General features: G+C 36.1%; 1 protein-coding gene across 1 annotated transcript in view; it reads left to right on the top strand.

Annotated features, from left to right (window-relative positions):
- LOC110463680 (mucin-5AC-like) overlaps window positions 1-13,802 on the top strand; it is a 34,039-nt gene extending 20,237 nt beyond the window's left edge. Inside the window, exons 17-35 of the mRNA XM_021518478.1 lie at window positions 875-1,035; window positions 1,980-2,123; window positions 2,511-2,661; window positions 3,356-3,412; window positions 3,740-4,030; window positions 4,661-4,872; window positions 5,512-5,607; window positions 6,191-6,341; window positions 6,713-6,886; window positions 7,932-8,213; window positions 8,582-8,629; window positions 9,229-9,441; window positions 10,163-10,264; window positions 10,697-10,803; window positions 11,338-11,451; window positions 11,781-11,864; window positions 12,173-12,304; window positions 12,827-12,878; window positions 13,212-13,802. Coding sequence (XP_021374153.1) covers window positions 875-1,035; window positions 1,980-2,123; window positions 2,511-2,661; window positions 3,356-3,412; window positions 3,740-4,030; window positions 4,661-4,872; window positions 5,512-5,607; window positions 6,191-6,341; window positions 6,713-6,886; window positions 7,932-8,213; window positions 8,582-8,629; window positions 9,229-9,441; window positions 10,163-10,264; window positions 10,697-10,803; window positions 11,338-11,451; window positions 11,781-11,864; window positions 12,173-12,304; window positions 12,827-12,878; window positions 13,212-13,543 — 2,903 coding nt within the window. The 3' untranslated portion in view covers window positions 13,544-13,802. The remainder of the gene's footprint in view (window positions 1-874; window positions 1,036-1,979; window positions 2,124-2,510; window positions 2,662-3,355; window positions 3,413-3,739; window positions 4,031-4,660; window positions 4,873-5,511; window positions 5,608-6,190; window positions 6,342-6,712; window positions 6,887-7,931; window positions 8,214-8,581; window positions 8,630-9,228; window positions 9,442-10,162; window positions 10,265-10,696; window positions 10,804-11,337; window positions 11,452-11,780; window positions 11,865-12,172; window positions 12,305-12,826; window positions 12,879-13,211) is intronic.
- Window positions 13,803-14,616: the final 814 nt, after the last annotated feature.

Below are 14,616 nucleotides of genomic sequence, written 5' to 3'. Positions count from 1 at the left end.
TTCCTTTGGTTCCAGGTAAAGTCACATTACAAATATTAGGATGACTGAGTTCGAGAATACCTAGTGATACCCACTGAGAATACCTAGGTATTCTCAGTGGGTATATCTAGCTATGCTCAGTGGGTATCACTCGGAATTCTCAGTGGGGATCACTAGGAATTCTCAGTGTGTATCACTAAGTATTCTCAGTTGGTATCACTAGGTATGCTCAGTGTGTATCACTAGTTATTCTCAGTGTGTATCACTAAGTATTCTCAGTAGGGTATCACTAGGTACTCTCAGTGGGTATCACCAGGTATCCTGAGTGGGTATCACTAGTTATTCTCAGTGTGTATCACTAAGTATTCTCAGTTGGTATCACTAGGTATCCTCAGTGGGTATCACTAAGTATTCTCAGTTGGTATCACTAGGTATGCTCAGTGGGTATCACTTGGTATTCTCAGTGGGGTGTCACTAGGTATTCTCAGAGTGTATCAATAGGTATTCTCAGTGGATACCACTAGGTATTCTCAGAGTGTATCAATAGGTATTCTCAGTGATACCCACTGAGAGTACCTAGTGATACCCGCTGAGATTACGTAGTGATACGCACTGAGAATACCTATGGATACCCACTGAGAAGACCTAGTGATACCCACTGAGAATACCTAGTGATACCCACTGAGATTACGTAGTGATACCCACTGAGAATACCTAGTGATACCCACTGAGAATACCTAGTGATACCCACTATCCTAGCTATCAAGAATTTCATTTTTGTTATTGAATTATCAAAACAATTTCAGCGTCTATTTGTATTGAAAATGATCCTACTTTGAGATTTAATACTCAATAATTATTAGAAACCTAGTAAAGTTGATGTAACTTTCCACAGCTGCCTGTAAGGAACAGATGGGAATGCAGAACCACCAGATCCGTGATGACATGATTACAGCCTCATCCTCGCGTGATGCTAACTCCGCCCCATACAAGGCTCGTCTTGGAGGACCCACAGCATGGACTGCAGCCATTGATAACAAGAACCAATTTGTACAGGTGATTTATCGTTAGGTCTTCGTGAAACTAGACTGTTTCTGTCTCCTGTAACTAGTAGGGCTGCAACGGTACATTTAGATGATGATATGATTCATATCATGATACTGTGGTCATGATACAATATGTATCACAATAAATAAAGTAACAAAAGAAACACAGAGAAAAGACGTGTTGCAAATGTTAATGGCAATATTACAACTGGAAATAGACCTGGTCCAAAATGGGCATGACTTTAAAGATTCACACAATTAACGCCGTTCGATGTGCATGCCAAGCTGGAGCTGCCACTCGCCGTGTTGGAACCGATATGAGTAGACAAAATTCAGAAATGACCAAATTTTAAAAATATTGGAAGTGTATTTTAACCTCTCAAAAAATATTGTGCATCATACGTATTCAAAATATGACGATATATCGTTGCAGCCCGTGTAACTAGGTAAATCAGATAATCATAGCAGCCGTCTATCTCAGCAGTATTTTTTAGACTAGGTTTTACATGTCAGTTAATAATAACAGGCTGCTTCCCTCAGCAAAATTGAGCTTTCTTTTCTTAAAAACTTGTTTTTTTAGATATCCTTCCAGTTTCATCCACCCTTTCACCCCTAGGTTACTTTCATAGACTCTACCAAAAAAAATTAAGGATGAGTCCATTATGGTTTACAGTGGTGAAAGGGTTAAAAATGCTGCTATATTCCCAATTCATGTGAGCACAGACAGCTGTAAATGTTAGGTAGTGCATTTTTCTACTCATGTTGTATTCATATAAGGGAGAAAACTCTACCTTTAAAAATGTTTTATTAACTTATTTGATTCTTAAAAGATTTTATCCTTTCATGTAGAAAAAATTGTATCGGAATTCAATATAAAATTGGTGACTTCATTAATAAGTCTCGTTTATGTAGCACTAGTTACATCTAGTTACTAAAGATAGTTTGTTTCAACAGGTTGACTTCCTACAGTCATCCCTGATCTCCGGGTTAACCACCCAGGGCCGCCCTAATATACCGTCCTATGTGACGTCATACTACGTGCGTTACTCAACAGACGGCCTCAACTGGAACACGTACAGAGAGGATGGAGCAGAGAAGGTAACAAAAGCTGTCTTCATTTATTATGTCTTTGTTTATCACGTCCCAACACATTTGTTCTTTTCTAAAAATATAGAAACCGACTTTGTAGATTTACATGCAGATTAATGTCAAAGGTAACAAAAGCTCTTGATTTCTGGTGATCCTCCAAAGTCAGCATTTTAGCCTTACAGGTCTAAACACCCATGGAAATGTTAACCAGTTAATTTGCAATTTAAAGGAAATGTATTTGTAGATTCAGTTTATTATGCTGAGATATGATCATAAGGATTTGTTTCATTAAAACACAGGAGACTATTCAAGTTTTTTGTTTCTTTTTTATAAAAGCTTGTCTGCTGTTCAAATGGAATGTTTTTTGCTAAATAACTGTGTCACATTGATTTGCAGTTGTTCAACGGTAACTTCGACTCTGTCACTCCCATTACACACTTCTTCTCCAACCCGATCCGAGCTCGCTACATCAGGATAAATCCACAGAGCTACCATGGAAAGGTTACGATGAGGTTTGAAATCCACGGCTGTTTTGTCTCTTACCCAAGTAAGTCCTTTTCTTCATTCAATTCTTTTGGAGGTAAAATGGCAAACCATGATTTAAATCTGGACTCTAAGATTTCTAGACAAGTGCTCTATCAGCTGGCCATGGTTGCCAGTTATACACCCATTCAAGTTCCACTGTATAGTTCAGGATTCAAATTCACACTGGTATTCTCATAAATCTCTGGTAATAACATCAATGAATGCATTCCACATAGTATGTTACGTATCTGTGAAGATATGTTTGTCAGCAACTTTATTACAGAAAATTCTTGGTTCAACTTAACGGACTGTATACATGTATAATGATGTAACAGTATGGATGTTAGGGAACAAGCAAGTATTCTTTTATAGTTACCATTTGTAGCTCAAAGCAAACCATTTTTATTGGAAATTTAAAGATGCCATGAATAAAATTATTTCATATCAAAATTTTACTTTATGCACAAACAATGCACATATCAAACTTGTAACAACGTCTATGATAGCTTGACAAAGGGACCAGTTGGTCTTCCAACATTGTGACAGGTTTAATATGTACATTGTTTGTGAAGAAGGTAAAACTTGGATATGGAATAATTTATTTTTTAATCTGCAATCAAAATGATATACTTTGATATTACATATTTCCAAACTGATGAATCTTACTGAAGATAAAATTATTCCATATCTGATATGATTTATCAACTTTCTTACAGTGACAACTGCAGGCACTCCAGGAAAGATACCTACCCCTCTTCCTACCAAAGCTGTTGGTAAGTTTAGTGAGTCAAGTTATACCTCAGTAATGTTAGTGATGTCCCTTCAACCTCAATTTAGATTTACCAGGTACCAGTTGTAAAACTTCAAGGGAGACATATATTTTAGAATTAAGATTAGGTTAGGTTATGGAACCAGAAAGGGGCATCTACATGTACATGGTTGTCTGGAAATTTAACATAACAAACAAGTCTAGATAACAAGGTTCACACTATTATGATATTTAAAAAAAATATGGGGAAATAACCAGCAAATGGATGGGTGCGTGCGGTGGGACGTGAAAACCTCATTTATTTAGCTTCTCTTGTTGCCTGGTGTTCCAGATGAAAGCTGTGTAGATTACGATGCTTGGGTAAATATAGGCCAACCCACTCCACTCAGTGGTGGAGATTTCGAGAGGATTGAAAAAGTGAAGGCCGCTTCACAGAATTGTCACAGTCCAATGAAGATTGAGTGCCGCACGGCCACTGGAGTGGCATACAACGAGACCGGTCAAGTGGTCAGCTGTAATCTGTGGCAGGGATTGGTTTGCAACAACGCTGACCAGGCAGACAGTCATGGTTGTTTCGACTACAAGGTCAGACTTGGGTGTCTGCGCAACAGTCCCGAGTGTGGTAAGTACTGTTGTTAAAAGGTAGGTACAATTGAACCTTATTAGGAGACCATCTGTGTTAAGAGACCACTTTAAATTCCTTTTGGAGTTATTTTAAAGGTATCTGAGTACAGGTTTACTTGGAGTGGAGGTTCCCATAGAACACGTCCATAGCTCAAGTTATTTGGCAGTTTATTTAAATGAATTGTATGTGATACTTCAAAATGTACAACAACAAAAAATGTTGATGCAAATATTGGATATTGGTACAGTGTATTAAGCATTGTTTGTCCCATAAACTGTATTTAGGCACTTAAATTCAGAACCTGAGTGAGTTTGAAGCCTAAATTTTGGTACTTGCAGGTTTTCTAGTAGTTGCAATTCAACATAAATGGCCACCATATTATATCTGGATGAGTGAGTCTTATTAAAAATGACAGCTTTATAATGAATATTATAGCCATTCAAAAGTGAGCCAATATTGTAGCTGTTTATAAATGAGTCAATATTCAGAGAATTTCTGAAACAGAAATTGCCAACAAACCTACCCTTACCAGAATTACAAACAAATGTGTGTGTATTCCTGATTTTAGGAAACAAAGCTCCATAATAGTAGTCTGGATTACTAATTTTTAATTTTTTCAATTTTCAGTGCCACCCATCCCACGTCCAACCCCGTCTATGGCCCCGATGATGGGATCTACTGTTTTCGTCACTAACAAATACAACGGATCTGTGTGCTTTGAAGGTATTGATACATCACGCTGTCCAGTGAATGGATGTGCCCCAGGTCTCGTCTGTGATGGCATGACCTGTGTGAGGAAATCGGAATGTACCTGTCTCATCGAGGGCAAACTTGTTCGGGTAAATGTCTTTACTTCCATGTATTGGTGCTGATGTATAACTATAAATTAACAGTTTTCAGCTTGTATGGAACTATCATTGATTTGATTGAACATACTTGAAACCTTTAGATATAGAATTCATGCGTGGTAATTTTTGCAAATTAGTGTTATATTTGCCGTTTCCACAATATGCTGAATCAGCAAATTCAACACCACTGTCGATACCCGGTCTTTTCAGGACAGTTAATCTGTAAACCTATAGTTTCAAAATTGCCAGTTTAATATTGCACAAAATTAAAACTTCAAAAATTTAATAGCACACATATTTAATACTGCACAAATAAATCAACAAAATAACACTGCAAAATCAAAGCTGTGAATTGTCATTTTGCTTTTTACAAACTGTTCCATTGGTTTTGTCTGTTAAGGCGTCAACCGAAAACATCCGGGCCAACAAGAGTGATTATTATAATTTGAACTGACTTATTTCATAATTGTTGTAAAATAAATAAAGTTCATAAGTATAATAACTAACCGGAAAAATCAATAAGAACTCTTTTGAATACACTGCTCCACAAAAAGATAAGATATAACATGGAATGTATTAAGTGGAAATAAATTACCTTTATTTTACAATATTGGCTGTTTTTCATCTTAGCCTGGTGACATGATGGAGAATTCCCAGTGTGAGACATGCCAGTGTTTCGCTGGACAAGTGTCCTGTCTGCCCAAACAGTGTCCTCTATGTATGGACGTAAGTACTCTCGTAGAAACATCTGGCTACGTAAACAGGTAGACATGGTCAGTATAAATATAGGTAACAGTATCCATATGTAGCTCAGTGATTTTTATAAACAGTCAAATGTGTATAGAAAACACACATTGGAAGTTAGACAAATGGTTTCAGTTTTACAAAGAAATCACTACAAAGGTGATTGGTTGTAGAGCTGGTTTGACTTTATTAAAATGTAAAAATATATTTATATATATTATTTATATATAATTTACTATTATAAAAGAAATATAAATGTGCTAGTTATCAAGAACAAATAGAGCATGAATGAATGAAACAAAAGGAGCATGTTAGATGAGAAACCTCCTGCATGCATGTTTATATAAATATTAAACCCATGAGATGAACCATCGACTAGGAAATCAAATGATTAAAATGGGGAAAAAGGGGAGAAGGGAACATCTGAAAATGACCATCAAGCTATTTTTTGTTAAATTTAAGAATACCAGAGAATAAGTTCACACCCCATCGGAATTAAAAATATCATCGAAATTACAGAGACAGAGGTATCACCAGTGGTTAAATAGGAAATGTTTGTTAACAGGGCTACACCAAAGGTTTCAACGTCTCCACCTGTGAATGTTCTTGTGTCACATGTGATGCCAGTGAGTTCCGCTGTGGAAACGGTCAGTGTATCCCCGCCGTTGCCAAGTGTGATGGAGTCATTGACTGTATCGATGACGAGCTGTCATGCGGTACGTAGAATTTTGAAAAATCATAGATATCTGACTCTGCTAATTTAATCTACATTAATTGTATTTAGCTTTTTGCAGTATTCGGAGCATCCTTCAATTAATCCTTTTGTCCGAGCAAACATTCAAGAGTTAAGTGGATTGGCCTAACACAATACAATTCAATAGACTCATTATGTTAACTCCTTATTCTGATGTTAAAAAGGAGGAAACACATTTTTTGAAAACAAACCGTAAAATCTTTTCGTAACTAGTTTGTATACTATGCTCTAATTTGTCAATAGTCTCTGCACAATAACTTCATCAAAAAGGACTGGTTTCTGATAAAACTTGATCAGTATTCATATTATACCGTGTAATGTTTCTATTTTCAGTTGTCGTGCCCTTGTTCACCCCCCCAGTCACACCCAGTGCTGCTCCCCCTGGAGGTTCACTGGGAACCCCCACAGTTGGACCAGATGTTAACAAGGTCACACCTACCCGCGCCCCAGGAATTCCAACAAAGCCAATCCCAGGTCATGACATGTACTCTACTCCAAGTACATCTAGTAAGTAAATGACCAGGGCAGGAGCTGTAATTCTCTTCAATATCTTTGCAAATGATCTACAAGATATCTTTTATACCATGAAGCGCAGTATTTGGAAAGAGCTATGTATAAAGAAATTGGTAAAAAATAAGGGAAATATATTGGTACATGTATTAATATGAAGCAAGGTGGTGAATGAAATGGGGCTTAATGTAGAGTTTTTACACTACATATACAATGAATATGTTTTGAAAAAGCCTGAACAAATTCTGTATACTGGAAATTTTTTGCCCATACAAACATTTTAACCCTTTGTCAGAAAAACACATATTTGCCCAGTATGAATTTCACCCTTCACATTTAGTTACTGTGTATGATATGTTGTTTATTTAATGTGTGCTGTAATGATAAATTCCCCCTCATTTAATATAATACAGTGGGCGAAAAAAGCCGAAACATTACCGGTAAAATTGCAGAAAAAAAATTCCTGTGTACAGTATTCACTAGATATCTTAATTCATGATTTACAAATTCATGTGGGGATATTTTCAAAGATATATTCTAAATTTCTGGAAGAAAAAAAGGGGATGACAGTGTCAGTACTTGTGTATCTAGTATTGTGTTGGTCTCCTATAAGAATGGTTGTAACAGTGTAAAGTTTGAGTCAAAGTGATAATTGTGATATAGAGAATTGTTCCAGTAATCCAGGCATTAAGTTCGGGGGAACAGTTTTCTTGTTTTCTATACAGAAATATTTCAGTAATCAAATAACATAAAAAAATCACTTTTAGCTGGTAATGAAGTTTAGCTGAATAACAGTAATCCACTCTATATATATACACTGTATGTAACGAGACAGAACAAATGCATGGCCAAACCAGGGTTCGAACATGTGATCCTAAAAACTCTAGACAGATGCTTTGCAATAGGAGATACCTGGTCGCCGACAATCGATCCAGCCCATACAGTTTCACTACATATAAAAAGTGCGGGAAATTCTGCATTTCTGATTTTTAAGATTTTGTAAGCTACATGAGTAGTTTTTGTTTGTCTTTTATCCTTTCAGACTGTGTTAGTGGATGGTTATCTTGGTACAACGAGAACAACAGGACAAGTGATGGAGACATTGAACCCTCAGCCGCTCTATACCAGAAACACACAGGAGCCTGTGCTGGTGGAACACTCGACCGAATTGAATGCTTCTCGATCGACATGAATGTTCCGTCCTACTCAACAGGGGAGATAATTCAGTGTACCACTGATATTGGTCTGTCGTGCCAGGATATCGATAATTTCCCTATACAATGTACAAACTACAAGATCAGATATCACTGCCAGTGTTCAACGGGTAAGTACTGTTTAAAAATTCCCTGATTCATGATTTCTTTTAAAATGTTGGCATAATTTACAAGAACATCTAAATTTTACACTATAAACCATAGTGCAAAAAATCTAAACTACAAGTAATATTTTGTGAAACATCTGTTCCTTGTCAATATGTGCCCGCAATTATTATTTAACAAAATGGCATACAACAAATAAACTGAGTATTCAATACCATGCAAATTATATTAAATTTTGGTTCTTTAATTTTTCTTTCTTTAAAGCTGCTAATTTTCAATATTTCTTTGAGAATCTTCAAACCTATGGTGTAGAATTCTTCTGATCCTTTCTACTTCCTATGAAAAAGATTACAACTAATATTATGTCTTTCAGCTGTGACACCAAATCCAACTCCAGCCCTTACTGCCATACCAACTTCAGGTGAGAACAGCGTCGACAATGCTTCTGATGATAATTCTGTTAAAACAACATGCAAAGTCTTGTCTTGCTCATTCCTGACAGGGATAAAACTCAAAATCGTCCAAAAGCAATAAAGACAAAATCTTAGTTATTTTTCAGTAACATTATTTACAAATTTGAACATTTGTATTAACTCATTTACCCCCGAAGATGCACATGAACTCTTCCAATTCAAAGGTTGGAATAGTTCATTATGAAATCTCAGGTGTGAATGAGCTAAGAACTTGTTGACTTTATCAGCCATTTGACAATAGGTTGGTTCTGGCTGTTCAATGTCTTGATTATTTTAAAGAGGAGTTAACACTAATTTTAATGTGTGATTTTTGAAAAATATCTCAAATTTTACATATTTTTTATGTGTTTATCACCATGAGATGATCATTTTGAATTCTTGTACATTGTACATAAATCTTCAGTTTTGAATTTCATTCTTTTAGAACATATACTATTTCAAAAAAAAAATCATCAAATAATAATTCTTATATTTTGTATTACAGACTAATGCAGCCATGATGTTTGCCTACCATTTATATAATCTTACCTTTATTTTTGTGTTACAGACCACTGCAGCACATCTGCTTGCCAGCCATTAGTACGACCATTCCTTCAAGAAGGTGAGGTAGCCCAGATAGTGAAAACAGAGGATGGTTGTTGTGATCGTTACCAGGCAGTGTGCAAGCCTGACCACTGTAGCACCTCCCAGGTTACTTGTACCACGCCCCACGTCATGGCCGCCATCAATCCTGGCGAGTGTTGTCTCCATTTCAGATGTGGTAAGTTAACAAAAAAACACCAGGACAGATGATATACTGATATGATTAGAACTGTATTTATTTTGACCTGCAAATATGACTTCCAAGATTTTAGATTTTTGTACAGTAAAACCTCAATGTATTGCCCCTCATTCTATTTGCCATCTTGTTTACCGCCATCATATTTCAATGTCTCTTCTCATTTTCTTAAAAATCCTCTTATAAATTTTCCTCAACTATTGCCAAACCCCCTTATAGTGCCAAATTCTCTCAGGACAAAAGGATGAAATTATAATGTGGGTTTACTGTATTATTGCCTCAGAACTCTGTTACAAAACCAGCATTGGATTTGTGTTGCTCAGCCTATCTCAGGTTTGAGCTACTCGGCTTACCTTTGGATTCAAGCAGGGTCAGTTACTTCAGGATATGAGCTGCTGATCTTTAAATGTACCACAGAATTTTAGCTGCTCTTATCACTTAAGGTCCCAGGTATTTCAAAATCCAGATAAGATCTAATCATGAAAATATTGACCTTTTGCCATGAATACTTTCAAAAATATTCTTATTGATTTTCTGAAAACAAAATACCTCTTATAAAACCTTTTTTTTTTTTTTTTTCATTAAAACAAACAGCTTGCTTTCTCTTAACTAGATAAGTAAAAATGTTGTCAGTTTGCTATAATCTTAGTTCCTCCCATAACATCACCCCCTTCCTCTATCAATGTATCCTTTTTTTTCACAGATTGCCCAACCACCTGTCCTACCCCCGTACGCCCATCATGTCGTCCAGGTTCAATCGTCACAATGGTGGACACCGACTGTAACTGTTCCATGTATGCCTGTGGTAAGTTGTCGACCTCTCTAGGAAATTTAAACCTTCCATTGTAATCTTGTACAGCTGTGTGTGTGTCAATTGTAATACTTATTCTGGGTTAAGAATAAGAAGGAAAAATATATAATGTGTTATGTCATCAGGTACAAAGAAATTCAGTACAAAGCTTTCTTTTGAAATTGACAAGTTTTCAGTTTCACATGTCAGATTAACTTGCATAGAAACACACATATATATACAGTTTGATCTGCAAGTAGTCAAAAGGCTTGATTATGTAGGTTTCATTATTTTTAAATGGACGATTTTGACAAGTTTTACTGTATTTAGTTTAATAGATGTATTTCTTGCAGATTGTATTGTGTAGGCTTTGACACAGATCCAATGAATTTTAACACCTGTTTCACCATCGTCATGGTTTCCTCATCTTATTCATCTATTTTACAGTACCTAAACCTACTCCCACTCCACAGCCCAGTGTCTGTCGCTACACCTCAGGTTTTGTCAACGCCACTGCGGTACCTAACCCTGCACCATACCCAGTCACACACCAGGTAAGCTACACAAGCCTCACTGACCAGAGGTTACCTCCCTTTACTGTTTGGTAGCAGGGCCTTCTCTCTCTTGCTCAATTCACAGTGCCACAAACCCTCACTCAAACTAATGACTAATTTTCACGGGTCCTGTGTCCCGTCATATTAATACTGTTCTTGTTAGATTATCAACAACTTGGATCTAAACCTACATCAGTAATTATAAGTGTGCACTATACTCAAGTAACTAGAGATTAGTTTTGTGTTGCTTTGGACCTGCTGTCACAAATTATAATGGTCAAGGGTACCAGTTAATATGGGCCAGGGATGCAGTTTTTAAGGGGCCAAGTAAACCCGACCTGCACCTAGTAATCTATAGCTGAACTACCATACCTATTTAGTTCAAATCCTTGCAAACACCTCAGCAGGATCTCTGATGTAAATCATTGTAAAGGTTAAGTGATTGAAGATGGTAATGTAATATGTATGTAACTTGTAACATAAATGTACTGTACATGTGTAGTCATAAAATGGTAACTGATTATGTCCGTTCAGGTTGGCGAGACCTGGAAAGATGGAATGTGTAAAACATGCCAGTGTACACTTGATAAGGCTGATGGAAGCAGTGAGACGGTGTGTCACAGCGAGACATGTCCCGACTGTAAACTGGTGAGTAAAGTCGTGGTCAATGATTAATAAAGATTTCTGAACCACACAAAAATGTCCACACTACAATCTGTTTAAAGAGTTATAACATGAACATTTCCATGCATGAAAATTCCACACTTTTATAGTATTATAATTTCAGCTTTTTCTTCTGATTTCAAGATTTTTTTAAAGAATTTAGTGTACATATGTTAATGTAAGCTCAAAACTTACGTAGAAAGATCAATAAATCTAATTTTGTGCATAAGCCTGTTTTCATATGTGTTATGTGATGTTGATGATGTTCATTAAAGGTTAAGCCCAGAATTATGCATTTTATATTTGTTACACAGGGAGAGGAGCGAGTTAATGCTACTGACCAGTGCTGTGGTCAGTGTAGGTCTGTTGGCTGCGTGGCCAATGGTCAAGTCTTCAAGGTAAGAGATACAATTCCTCTGTGCTTATTTCATCATGTGTCTCTAAACCGTTTAAGATGCAAAACATTTCCATGGACATTTCTTGGCAGTATGGCATAGTTTTACTGTATCTGAAAAAAGTTTCACCAAGTATTGTTTGTCACTTTACTTCAAAAGGGTTGCACCGATAAGAAATTTATATCATATTCAACTAAAAGAAACATTGCCTTCTAAATTTATTTTTTTACATTATTAAATATATAGTTCTTGGAAGTTGAAATTCAGATTATGGTTTCATCAAATATAAAATAAAAACATATATGTTTCAGGATGGTCAATCCCTACCCGGAGCTCAGCGATGTTACTCCAAAGTGTGTGACTTTGATGTGAGCAGTACCAGCTATCTCATACGGGAAACACAGCTTGATTGTCGCACTGACAACCTACCAACATGCAAAGGGGTAAGCTCCTTACATTTGGAAAAGTATATTTCAAAGTTTGGATGTTGTACCAAGCTAGTTGCAAAATGACACATTTCAGATTCATTTTGAATAAAATGATATTTTCATCTATATTAAAACTGAAAACTGAGACACCTATGTAGTGATACATAACTTACCCTCAGAATAGGTACAGAAAGATCAGTTCACAGAAATGAGTATGTAAAAAATAGGAGCACTCTGAAACAGTTAAGTTAGACTATCGGACTATTGACAAGTGTACATGGCTATTGAATAATTATGTATCAGCATTAATTGTGTATACAGAATCAAGTGTGTATCAAATGGGACAGTGACAAGTGTGTAATGTTTCAATCCCTGGGGTACTCCTGTAAAACACTAATAACTGTTTAAAACTAGGAATTAATAGTGGAATCTGTTAAATTTTATGATTGAAAAAATCTTTCACTTTATTTTCAAGAATGGGCCTTCCTGACAAAATAATGAAATTGTCTCTTGACTAAATGATTGATTTTTTTTCAGAACCAGACAGAGTATGACAGCACTGGATGCTGTAAGACTTGTGTAGTCAGAGGTAAGTTGTACAACTCAATGTCCAGTTATTTTATTTCAACCTTCCATAGGCATTTCATTTCAGCAATAGTTGGTACAAATATGTTGTAATGAAACTCGGGAGATATTTCGTGATGTCCTTTTTAACACTTCAATCAAGGCCTCCCTGCAGGCGTGTAACATCTGCATTAAACCCTTATTTATAACCAAAAATAGTAGCATACCCAGTATATATGAAATTAATCTTTTTTTTTTAATAAAAATAAAGACTCATGTTTAAATCATTATACAATTTCTCTCAGAATGTCTTGAGAAGTAGTGCATTAAATCTGTTTACCTCGTTTTTTTGTCATAGCAACTGCAAGCCAGACTTGTTCAGAGTGTTCGCCACATCTAATGTTCGGTCAACCAGCTGCCACTGTAGGATTTTTCAAGGTCACGAGGAACAATGTCATCTGTCAGAATACGGAACCGATTCAAGATCTCACAGAGTGTTCTGGTTACTGTCAATCTCGCGCGAAATACACTACACTGATGCGTGGCTTTGACAACAACTGTAACTGTTGTCAACCTCAGAACACTGTCGCACATAATGTCACCCTTCACTGCACAGACGGCACAACATTCCCCAAAATGTACACAGTGCCAACATCCTGTGGCTGTAGTGCATGTACAGGTGGGGCCTGAAAATAGACAGATGTCAATATGACCCACCCAAGGACTACTTACCAGTGACTGATACAAGGACTACGATACTTTAGTGTAATAATGTAATATTTCCAGGGCTGTGCTAGATTTGTTCTACACCAGGATTGTTTGGTGTAGTGATTGTGCCCTGTTTTCTTTGTTGTATTTATTGAGGGTTATGCTATGAATCTCTATGATAGAAAATATCAGCCCTCCCATCATCGCTATATGTCACCTATAATAAATTATGTACATGCTCCGATGTTGTCAAAGTTGTATGTTCATAAGTTCATTCAAAATTACATACTGTACAATAGAAAATGTTCAGACATTTATCTTTCGCCTCCGTAACGAGGGCATACTCATATATCATTTACATTCATTACATGTGTTAGGCAAAATTAACACTGAGCGAATATTTCTTATATCTATGAAGGGTGAAAGTTTGACAGGGCAAAAGTCTCCTTTTGTACAGTAGGTATTCAACACTGTCTTTTAGTAGATATTCAACAACATCTTTTTATGATATGTACCCAGTGATGCTTATCATTGTTGGTATTGAATATGAATAGCAAGTTTATTGTGAGGTATAGTTCTACATTCTGTAAAAAGAAATTCAATGAAATGATTGTATTCAAGAAAATTCTCAAAGGAAAAACAACCATGTATTTAATTCCTAAAAAAGTACTGTGGTAAGAAAATTTGGTCCCAGGGTTCAAAGCTGATTAGCTTTGATAACCACAGCTAAACACAACATAAGTTCTGACTCAAAATAGACAGTTAATGGCTCATTATAGAAAAATAGAATATCACTTGCAGGAATTTCTATTGATCTGTAATATATTTGGGTGGGCTTATTACCAGGCATGAGGTAGTTGTTGGATAAATATTGTAAACAATAAGTATTAACTAAAACCAGATTGATTAATGCATATGACCAGGACCCGTATTCCAAAAACCATTCTCATGCTCAAACTCGGATTCTGTGCTGAAGCCCAATTTCTTGATCCACCAATCAATTAATAAATGAAAAAACTTTATCAATAATTTTGAAGTATTTTGAAAAAACAGAA

Source organism: Mizuhopecten yessoensis, unplaced genomic scaffold (assembly GCF_002113885.1).
Source record: "Mizuhopecten yessoensis strain PY_sf001 unplaced genomic scaffold, ASM211388v2 scaffold10921, whole genome shotgun sequence".
In the NCBI taxonomy this organism is placed as follows: Eukaryota; Metazoa; Mollusca; class Bivalvia; order Pectinida; family Pectinidae; genus Mizuhopecten; species Mizuhopecten yessoensis.
The sequence above is the reverse complement of the archived record's forward strand: the minus strand, read 5'-3'. Positions and strand labels throughout refer to the sequence as shown.